Source organism: Chlorocebus sabaeus, chromosome 21 (genome assembly GCF_047675955.1).
Source record: "Chlorocebus sabaeus isolate Y175 chromosome 21, mChlSab1.0.hap1, whole genome shotgun sequence".
NCBI classification, from domain to species: Eukaryota; Metazoa; Chordata; class Mammalia; order Primates; family Cercopithecidae; genus Chlorocebus; species Chlorocebus sabaeus.
Window position 1 is genome coordinate 116,868,173 of NC_132924.1, and position 11,285 is coordinate 116,879,457.

General features: G+C 40.3%; 1 protein-coding gene and 1 non-coding gene across 2 annotated transcripts; both read left to right on the top strand.

Annotated features, from left to right (window-relative positions):
• Positions 1–6,689: 6,689 nt before the first annotated feature.
• On the top strand, positions 6,690–9,146 carry LOC119623605 (cTAGE family member 8-like). The gene is given in 2 exon segments (XM_073008670.1): positions 6,690–9,042; positions 9,044–9,146. Coding segments are annotated over 2 exon segments (2,412 nt in total). The 5' UTR covers positions 6,690–6,733.
• Positions 9,147–9,658: 512 nt separating this feature from the next.
• On the top strand, positions 9,659–9,760 carry LOC119623608 (U6 spliceosomal RNA). Its single transcript, XR_005239755.1, has one exon. It is a non-coding gene; the product is annotated as a U6 spliceosomal RNA (small nuclear RNA).
• Positions 9,761–11,285: the final 1,525 nt, after the last annotated feature.

An 11,285-nucleotide genomic window follows, 5' to 3' on the forward strand; every position in this document is an offset into this window, starting at 1 on the left:
ATTGTCTGGTGGGGTGAGAGAATACCAAATAAACATTAACCGTAAATGTGATGACAAGTATTGAACGAAGCATGGGTGGTCTGACTGCAGGAAAGCAGTGTGCAAAGTCACAATACAGCTGGGTATAGAGTTTTCTTGAAGAAATTGTCTTTAAATTGAGGGAGCAAAGAACCATCAGTCAGTCTTTCCAGCTGTCTTCTGAAAGCTGGAAATAAAACCTGGATTTTTTTGGATCTAACTTACGTTTCCAAAGACACCTTTAAAATTAGGAGAGTGTGTGGTCTCTGAATTCTTGAATTCTAGGGCCGCAGGCCTCGGTAACTATTGGCCATCTTTACCATCAACAGTAAACTGGCAACTGGGTTGCATCATCACTGTCCCGACTCCTGCTGAGCTGTGGGCACCCATCATGAGTAGATGAAAGAGATATAAAACCAGGAGGGTCTGTTCCAGGGCAAATCCTCTGTGAGAAAAGACAGGTGTCACATTGCTCTAAGAGCAAGCTGGAAAGGAGTTGAGGAAGGGAAAATGTTTTAGTTGGAATTTCCTGATAACAGGTGCTAGAAACTAAATTGAAATAGGTAGAAGAAAAAACAAAGCCGTTTATTGATTAAGGAAACAAAAAAGTCTAGGTGTTGACCTGGAGCTTTAATCAGTACTATAGCTAAATTCTTTAACAATATCCCTAGGGGTATTGCTCTTTGCCTTTGCTTTGTCATTTATGTGCATGCGTATGGTGGGGGGTGATGATGCTTATTGTCCACCAAGCTCTCTTTGTGTGAAGATAATATTACAAGGCGATTCCAGGCTTAAATGGTTTGTAGAAACCATGATCTCAGAAGGAAAGAAATTCTTTCTCCATTAATGCCTTTATCACACTCATCTGGACACCGACTGGCTATACTTAGGTCTTTTGAACATTCATAGTCAAGTCACGAGGTCCAGGGCACGGAATGCTAAGACTGGCCTTCTGTAGTCACACCTACTCTGATGACGACAATGCTAAGGTCCCTTGGTTGTCAGTCCCATTTCAATCAGAGAGAAAGTAAAGGCAACCCTCAGAATAAAGATTCATAGAACAGATGAAAAAGCAAAAAGGGCCACTAAAGAAGAGTACATTTTTATGGGTTTTTTTTCCACTTTAAGCATATCTTGGGATCTTACAGTTAGGAAAAGAGTAGCTATGATGCTATGTTCTCTACGTTAAGGACACTGATTCTGGAATTTAATGATGTGTTTCACATTCTTGCTCTACCACTTACTCGTTTTTCATTTTGAAATTTAGTTTTCTTCACGTGTCAGTGAGGATTAATTACGGGCTTAGTAATGGGCTTAGGAATGCCCATTCATCATGGCTTTGCAGTGGCATTGATCCTTCAGCACAGAAGATCGTAGCACACGTTCCTGACCAAAAAGCAGCCATTTGTGTGGCACAAGCCAATATTTATTGCATTTTCTTGTGTTGGTCTATCTTTCTGACATTAACACCAAATTTTCTAGGACAGAAGACTTCTTACTCTCAGCAAGTAGTTTGTTTCTCAAAGAAAATCATGGGGTGTTCAGTTGGCTGTGTGGCTGCTCCCATCTGTAGAGGTGAGGTGGATGTATGTAGTCTTCTATGCTGAGAGAATAATTCTAAAGAATGCTTTGAAGGTAAACATATAAATCAGTACACTCCTCCAACTCAATACGTTCATGAAATGTGTCTTCATGAAGTCTGCCTATTACATTAAAGGTTTTTTTTTGTGTGTGTTTTTTTGTTTGTTTGTTTGTTTTTTAGACAGAATTTCGCTCTTTTTGCCCAGGCTGGAGTACAATGGTGTGATCCTGGCTCACTGCAAGCTCTGTCTCCTGGTTTCAAGTGATTCTCCTGCCTCAGTCTCCTGAGCAGCTGGGATTTTTTACAGGTACCCGCCACCACACCTGGCTAATTTTGAATTTTTAGCAGAGACGGGATTTGTGCAAGTTGGTCAGGCAGGTCTCAAACTCCCGACCTCAGGTGATCTGCCCGCCTCGCCCTCCCAAAGTGCTGGGATTACAGGTGTGAGCCACCGAGCTCAGCCTACATTAAAGCTTTAATTTCCAGGAAGACACTCCAACTTGAAGCAGAGTGATACAGTTTGGATATGTCCCCACCAAATCTAATGTTAAATTATAATCCCCAATGTTGGAAGCAGGACCCGATGGTAGGTGTTTGGGTCATGAGGGTGGATTGCTCATGGCTTGGTGCTATCCTCACCATAGTGAGCGAGTTCTCAGGAGATCTGGTCATTTATAAATATGTGTAGCAGTTTCCCTGCAATGCTTTCTTTATTAGTTTTGCTCTTCCTTGTGAGATGTCTGTCTGCTCCCACTTTGATTTCTGCCATGAGTAAAACCTTCCTGAGGTCTCATCAGAGGCCGAGAAGATGCTCCCTGTACAGTCTGCAGAACCATAAGCCTATTAAACTTATTTTCATTGCAAATTACCCAGTATCAGGTATTTCCTTCTTCCCTTTTTTCTTTTTTCTTTTTTTTTTTGGGAGGGAGTCGGCGGGGGGCAAGGTGCTGATTTTAAAAGATAAACAGTTTTCCTGTTATAGAAAGAAGGCAAAACCATTTCAGGAAGCTTTGTTATAGAAAGAAGGGAAAACCATTTCAGGAAGCTGTGTTATAGAAAGAAGGGAAAACCATTTCAGGAAGAAAGAGTAGTATTTGTAAATGCACAGAAATATGAATCATGGTGAAATGTTCTGAAAACAATCATCAGTTTGGACTTGCAGGAGAAGGGGTACAAAGGTGGGAACCTGGAACTTGAGGCAGGAGAAGGCAGACCCAGATGAGGAGAAGGTTGGCAACAGGAATTTACTGAAGAGTTCTACCTGAAGGCAATAGGAATTTACTGAAAGGTTTTAAGCTGAAATTTATGGTTAATTTGGCAGCATTCTGGGAGACAGCTCAGTTGGGATTGTGGCTAGGGGTAGGGAACCTAGTGAGGAGGCTACTGGAACAGTCCAGGTGAAAGGTGCTGAGGACTTGAACTTTGACCATGGGGATAAGAATGGACGATGAGGAGTTAGGGAAGTGTTTGCCTGGTGTGGACTCAAGTCTCAGAACCCAGAGTAATGGAGGTCTACACAGAAGGCAGTGAAGACAGTCTGTTTCCAGCGGCTTTGAAATGAGCTTGGATGTCAGACTTCTGGCTGACACTAATGATTGTCTCATGTGTGATAATTCAGACAGATTACTTACTAATAATGAAAATGGTATAGTCTGAAAGTAATCTCAGGCTCTTTGGAATTACGAAGACAGGGCAAAAGTCAAGGGATGGTGTGTTTTTGTGCCATAGATACGGAGGTCTAATGCTGAACCTGAGTTTTAGGTCTGTCTCTTTCTAATTAATTGTAAGGTCAACTTCGAATTGTTTTGTCTTTTAACCTCAAGGTTCTGAATCTGCCAAATGGGGGATCGAATAATACTTCCTGCAATCTATTTCACACAGTTAGCAAGAAAATACTTGTAAGACATACTTTACATTCCTGACTGTGTCTCTTTCCTCATGAAATAAAATCATTAAGAAATTTTTAGTAATATTTTAATTATTATATTTTAATTAAAAATTTAAGTATAGAAAGAAGATTGTATAGCTCTACATTAAAAATAAATTAGTACATGACTTGGCTAATTGACACCAAAGTAGCTGGTGTCAGATTCACCCTCCCACCATAAAAAACTATACAATCTGGACAAAACATAGAAAAAAATTCTTGGCAGGTGTATTAGTCTGTTCTCATGCTGCTAACAAAGACATACCCAAGACTCGGTAATTCATAAAAGAAAGCAGTTTAGTGGACTCACAGTTCCACATGGCTGGGGAGAACTCACAATCATGACAGAAGGCAAAGGAAACGCAAAGTCACATCCTACATGGCAGACAAGAGAGAGGGGATGTGCTGGGGAGCTCCCCTTTGTAAAACCATCAGATCTCGTGAGACTTATTCACTATCACAAGAACAGCACGGGAAAGACCCGCCCCCATGATTCAATTACCTCTCGCCAGGTGCTGAGCATGGTTCAGGTGGGCAGGCTACACGTGGGAATTATGAGAGCTACAATTCAAGATGGGATCTGGGTAGGGACACAGCCAAACCATATCAGCAGGCACTGAAGAACATTGTTGTACCAAGTCAGGTATGAGATCTTTAAGGAAGGTGAGGCACATGAGGTTACTATCACATTTGCCAGGATTTCCCAGAAAGGCATCTTTCTGAACTTGGTACAGGAAAATGGGACTCAACCAAGGATTAGTGGCCTTGGTAACCAAAAGAAGCAATGCATAGAGTTGAAAGCTGCTAAGTTGGTTGGGAATTGGGGGTTAATGTATCATATGGGAGAGAGAGAGAACCATAGAAATAGGTGTGTAAGTGTTATTTTGGTCCTTCTGTGACTCTTTAGCTATGTGACAGTTGGCTAAGAAGAGGAGAGACATAGGAGAAAACAACTGCTGGCATACAGAAAGCAGAAGAGATTATCAGGACTGAAAACTTCCTGGACAGCTATTGGAGTTCAGATCCAGCCAGATGGGGAAATGTTGGCAAACAACTGAGAAACTTAGTTGGGACTCTTAAAAATTCTCTTAGGAGAGGTGCAACATCCTAGGAGTGAGGCATATGTCCTAAGAGGAAAATAAAACATCATTACCATAACACAGCTTAAAACTAGGTCTTGAGAGCAGCAAGGTGATCTACAAGTAATATAACGTCTGCCCAGAAAAATAATTCAAAATTTTTGAGTATCTCTATATCATATTATCCATAAATTCAGCACACTTTTGAAAAATTACCACATATACAAAAATGCAAGAAAAACAGACTAATAAGAAATAAATCAGTTATTAAAAACAAATTCACAGATAATCCAGATATTGGAGTTAATAGATAGGGCATCATAATATCTATGATCAATATAAAGGAAAGAAAGAAAAAATGAAAGACAAAACAGGTTGTGTCAGATTTCTTTCTGGCAGCTCTAAAATGCTCACTTTATTTATTTTCATAGGTTTCAATTTCCTAAATTATGTCTGATGTTTCAAGCAAAAATCGTAGCATTGTCTAATGTTACTCTAAATGTATGTAAGACAATTATACTATAAATTTGAGAGGGTAAAGAGACATAAAATGACATAGGGTTGCTATACTTCACTCAAACTGGAATACAGATGACACCAATTGACTGTGATAACGTATATATAAAGGAATATCTAGAACAACCACTAAGTTATAAAATGCAACCAGAAAACTATAAAAAAGAAGATACACCATAAACACTATGAATAACAAAATGGAATTCTAAAGCAAATGTTCAAATAACCCACAGAAAGTCATGAAAAATAAGCAGAGAAACAAGAGTTGATAGAGAAAAGAAAAAATGTCAGGCTTATGCACTAAAGTATCAGCAATTCGTTTAATTATGAATGGTCTGCCAATTGAGAGACATATAATGGAAGAGTATACTTAAAAGTATGACCCTTTCGGCCGGGCGCGGTGGCTCAAGCCTGTAATCCCTGCACTTTGGGAGGCCGAGACGGGCGGATCACAAGGTCAGGAGATCGAGACCATCCTGGCTAACATGGTGAAACCCCGTCTCTACTAAAAAATACAAAAAAAAAACTAGCCAGGCGAGGTGGCGGGCGCCTGTAGTCCTGGCTACTCGGGAGGCTGAGGCAGGAGAATCGCTTGAACCCGGGAGGCGGAGCTGGCAGTGAGCTGAGACCTGGCCACTGCACTCCAGCCTGGGAGACAGAGCAAGACTCCGTCTCAAAAAAAAAAAAAAAAAAAAAATATATATATATATATATATATATATATATATAACCCTTTCGTATAGGTTTCTTGTGTGCTGTGTACAAGAAACTCACTTGAAATTCACCAATACAGGGCAGGACAAATTAAAAGGATGAATAAAGATATATTATGCAAGCATTAATGCAAGGAAAGCAAGAGTGCCTGTATGTATATCAGCTAAAGCAAAGAAAATTACCAGAAACAGAGAGGTTACATAATGATCAAAGGTTTAATCCCTGAAGAAGACAGCAATTTAAAAAGTGTATTCACCAAACAACAGAGCTTCAAAATATGTGATGTAAGGCAGGCGGATCATGAGGTCAGGAGCTCGAGACCATCCTGGCTTACATGGTGAAACTCCGTCTCTACTAAACGCGCACAAACACACACACACACACACACACACACACACACACACACACAATTAGCCGGGCGCGGTGATGGGCACCTGTAGTCCCAGCTACTCCGGAGGCTGAGGCAGAAGAATGGCGTGAACCTAGGAGGCGGCGCTTGCAGTGAGGCAAGATCGCACCACTGCACTCCAGCCTGGGCAACAGAGCGAGACTCGACCTCAGAAGACACACACACACACACGCACGCACGCACGCACGCACCACAAAACAAAATATGTGATGTAAAAACTGCCAGAACTAAGGCGGGTCAGGCTGGGACCTGCGCTGCCTCAGGATGTAAAGTGTAACAAGGGGGCAGGGGGGATGAGGGGACAGCAGCATGGGCCTGTGAGGCCTGTGGGGTGCCCGCGTTCCCAAACCCCCCCGCAGCCGGCTCCGCAGTGGTCCGCTCCGCTTGGTGGCCGCGTGCGGATTCGGATTCCAGACCCCAGGCTGCGTGTTCTCCACCGCTTGTTGTGGCCAGTGTTACTGCGGAGACCCCAGAGCAGCCTCGGCGCTATGGAGGAGCCCGGCGCTACCCCTCAGCCCTATCTGGGGCTGGTCCTGGAGGAGCTACGCAGGGTTGTGGCAGCACTGCCTGAAAGTAGGAGACCAGATTCGAATCCTCATGGTTTTCCATGGGAACTGGTGGTATGTGCAGCCGTTGTTGGATTTTTTGCTGTTCCCCTTTTTCTGTGGAGAGCTTTTAGATCCGTTAGGAGTCGGCTTTATGTGGAAAGAGAAAAACAACTTGCTGCAACGCTTTCTGGACTAATTGAAGAAAAATGTAAACTACTTGAAACATTTAGCCTTATTCAAACAGAGTACGAAGCCTATGAAGCAGAGTCGTCTTTAGAGGATGCCAGCTTTGAGAAGGCGGCAGCAGAAGCACGAAGTTTGGAGGCAACCTGTGAAAAGCTGAACAGGTCCAATTCTGAACTTGAGGATGAAATCCTCTGTCTAGAAAAAGAGTTCAAAGAAGAGAAATCTAAACATTCTCAACAAGATGAATTGATGGCGGATATCTCAAAAAGGATACAGGCTCTAGAAAATGAGTCAAAATCCCTGAAATCACAAATAGCAGAAGCCAAAATCATCTGCAAGATCTTTAACATGGGTGAAGAACGACGCGAGATAGCAATCCAAGATGCTTTGAGTGAAAATTCTCAACTTCAGGAAAGCCAGAAGCGGCTTTTGCAAGAAGCTGAAGTATGGAAAGAACAAGTGAGTGAACTTAATAAACAGAAAATAACATTTGAAGACTCCAAAGCACACGCAGAACAAGTTCTGAATGATAAAGAAAATCACATCAAGACTCTGACTGGATGCTTGCTAAAGATGAAAGATCGGGCTGCTGTGCTTGGAGAGGACATAATGGATGATGATAACTCGGAATTAGAAGTGAACAGTGAATCGGAAAATGGTGTTTACTTAGATGATCCTCCAACAGGAGCTTTGAAGAAACTGATTCATGCTGCTGAGTTAAATGTTTCTTTAAAAACCTTAGAAGGAGAAAGAAACCACATTGTTATTGAGTTATCTGAAGTTGATAAGACAAAGGAAGAGCTTACAGAGCATATTAAAAATCTTCAGACTCAACAAGCATCTTTGCAGTCAGAAAACATGTATTTTGAAAGTGAGAATCAGAAGCTTCAACAGAAACTTAAAATAATGACTGAATTCTATCAAGAAAATGAAGTGAAACTCCACAGGAAATTGACAGTAGAGGAAAATTCCCGGATACAGGAAGAAGAGAAACTTTCTAAAGTGGAAAAAAAGATCAGTCACACCACTGAAGGGCTGGAGACCTATGGAAAGCTAGCCAAAGATCTTGAAGAAGAATTGAAGAGAACTATTAATTTTTATCAAAGGCAGGTTATTTCCTACGAGAAAAAAGGACATGATAATTGGTTGGCAGCTCGGACTGCTGAAAGAAACCTCAATGATTTAAGGAAAGAAAATGCTCACAACAGACAAAAATTAACTGAAACAGAGTTTAAATTTGAACTTTTAGAAAAAGATCCTTGTGCACCTGATGTTTCAAATACAGCCTTTGGCAGAGAGCATTCCCCATGTGGTCCCTCACCATTGGGTCAGCCTTCATCTGAAACGAGAGCTTTTCTGTCTCCTCAAACTGTGTTGGAGGGTCCACCGAGACCCTCACCTATGCTTCCGGGGGGAGGAGGAGGAGGCCCAAGAGGCCCAGGGAATCCTCTGGACCATCAGATTACCAATGAAAGAGGAGAACCAAGCTGTGATACGTTAACCAATCCTCACAGGGCTCCTTCTGATACTGGGTCCCTGTCATCTCCATGGGAACAGGACCGTAGGATGATGTTTCCTCCACCAGGACAATCATATCCTGATTCAGCGCTTCCTCCACAAAGGGAAGACAGATTTTATTCTAATTCTGATGGACTGTCTGGGCCAGCAGAACTCAGAAGTTTTAATGTGCCTTCTTTGGATAAAATGGATGGGTCAATGCCTTCAGGAATGGAATCCAGTAGAAATGATGCCAAAGATCATCCTGGTAATTTAAATGTGCGTGATTCATCTCTCCCTGCTAAAAATGAAGCAACTGGCACCGGCTTTGTTCCTCCACCTCTGGCTCCAGTCAGAGGTCCATTGTTTCCTGTGAATACAAGAGGCCCATTCATGAGAAGAGGACCTCCTTTCCCCCCACCTCCTCCAGGAACCATGTTTGGAGTATCTCGAAGTTACTATCCACCAAGGGGTTTCCCAGGTCCACCACGTGCTCCATTTGCAGTGAGAAACATCTATCCACCGAGGGGTTTTCCTCCTTACCTTCACCCAAGACCTGGATTTTACCCCAACCCCACATTCTGAAGGTAGAAGCGAGTTCCCTTCAGGGTTGATTCCGCCTTCCAAGGAGCCTGCTACTGAACAACCAGAACCACAGCAAGAAACCTGACGATATTTTTGCTGTCTTCAAAAGTAATTTAGACTGATCTCATTTTCAGTTTAAGTAACGGCTGTTACTTAAGTGATTACACTTTTCTCAAATTGAAGTTTAAGGAATTATAGTTCTTAGTATAGTAGTTTATAAATAAAGATGATTTAAATACAAATCTATGAGTAAATCATTTCCATTTTATTATATTCTAGATAGTATAAGTACTTTAATTTGGTGAACGAATCCTCTTTTATAGAAACAATAGTGGGAGTTTTATATATGTAATCTTGCAGGTGGGGAGGTTTTAAATTCTAAAGATTGTGTCTTCATGCCAAGAACTGTATTCACTGTGGTTGTAGATAAATGTGAAAATAACTTTATGCTTAATTAAATAAATTTTTGTTGACTTTTTTAAAAAAGAAAACTGCCAGAACTGAAAGGAGATATAGATGAATCCACAATTATAGTTAGAAATTTCCTCATGCCCTTTTCAATAATTGATAGAACTAGACAGAAAATCAGCAAGGAGTGTTGGCTTTGGCAGCACTTTCTAAAATTAGAATGATGTAGACAAGATTAACACGGCTCCTGCATATAGATTACACAAATTTTGTGAAACATTTCATATTTTTAAAAAGAGAGAGAGAAAAAAAAGAAAATCAACAAGAATATAAAATAACTCAAAATGCCATTAACCAAAGGAATCATTTTGGCATTTACAGAATATTCCACACAACAACAGCAGAATACACATTTTTTCTTGAGTGCTGACAAAACACATGGCAAGATAGAGCTATCTGAGGCCCTAAAACTTGCCACAATCAATTTAAAAGAGATAGTAATCATCCAGAGCAAGTGAAAACCACAAATCATTGTAGGGAATCCAACTGGAAATCAGCATAAGAAAGATATTAAAATCACTAAACTTTTGGAAGTTTAAAAACACACTTCACAATAATCTATTTGTCAACAAAGAGGTCTCAAGGAAAAATTTAAAAATACATTGGACTGGATAAACATGAAACTGTGATATATCAAAGTGCTGAGAAGGAAACTTATAGCAATAAATGCATGCATTAGTAAAGGGGAAAAGTCTCGAGTGAGCAATAGGTTTTCACCTCAGGAACCTGGAAAAAGAAGAGCAGAATAAACTGAAAGCAAGTAGACGGTGGGGATTAATGAAGATAAGAACAGAAAACTTACATTTAAAAGAGAAAAACAATAGTTAAATCACTGAAACAAAGAGATAGCTCTGTTAAAAGATTAAGAAAATTTAGCAAACTCAAGCAGAAATTAAAAGGAAAAGAAAAGACATACATTTTAAATATCATAATGAAACAGGCAATATCACTACAGACACCGCACATCACAAAGGACAATCAAGGAATATTACAAACCACTCCACACACATAATTAGACAATTTAGACAAAATGGACAAAATGCAGTGTTCCTGCTGCGACACAAACTAACTCAACTCACCACGCAGGAATAGACCATTTGAAGAACTCTATAACCACTAAGAAAATAGAATTCCTAATTTTAAAACTACCAAATAAGAAATCTGTAGGTTTAGATGGTTTCACTGGAGAATTCTAACATGTTTTAAAGAAATTAACACCAATGGTACACAATCATTTCCAGAAAACAGAAAAGGAGAGAACACTCCCCAATTTACTTTTTGAAGCTATTATTACACTGATACCAAAACCAGGAGAGATACCAAAACCAGGAGAGATACCAAAACCAGGGTGTGTGGATATGTAAAGGTATGTATAACTTAATATTAACAAATAGAGTTCTACAGTATATTAAAAAAAAAATGTACCGTATGTTCAAGGGGGGTTGTTGCCAGAAATACAAGGCTGATTAAATCTCAAAAAGTCAATCAAAATAATCCACCATGTTAACAAACAAAAGAAGGAAAGTTACATTGTATCAGTTGATGCATAATAAACATTTAACACATTTCAATATCCATTCATGATAAAAGCTGGCTATAAAGTGGGAATAGAGGAAACTTTAGCCACTTGATAAAAAGCATCTGCAAAAAGCTAGCATTATATAGTCATATGTTGTTTAACGATGCGGATAGGTTCTGAGAAATGTGATGTCAAGTTATTTTGTCATTGTGCAAATGTGGTAGAGTATACTTACAC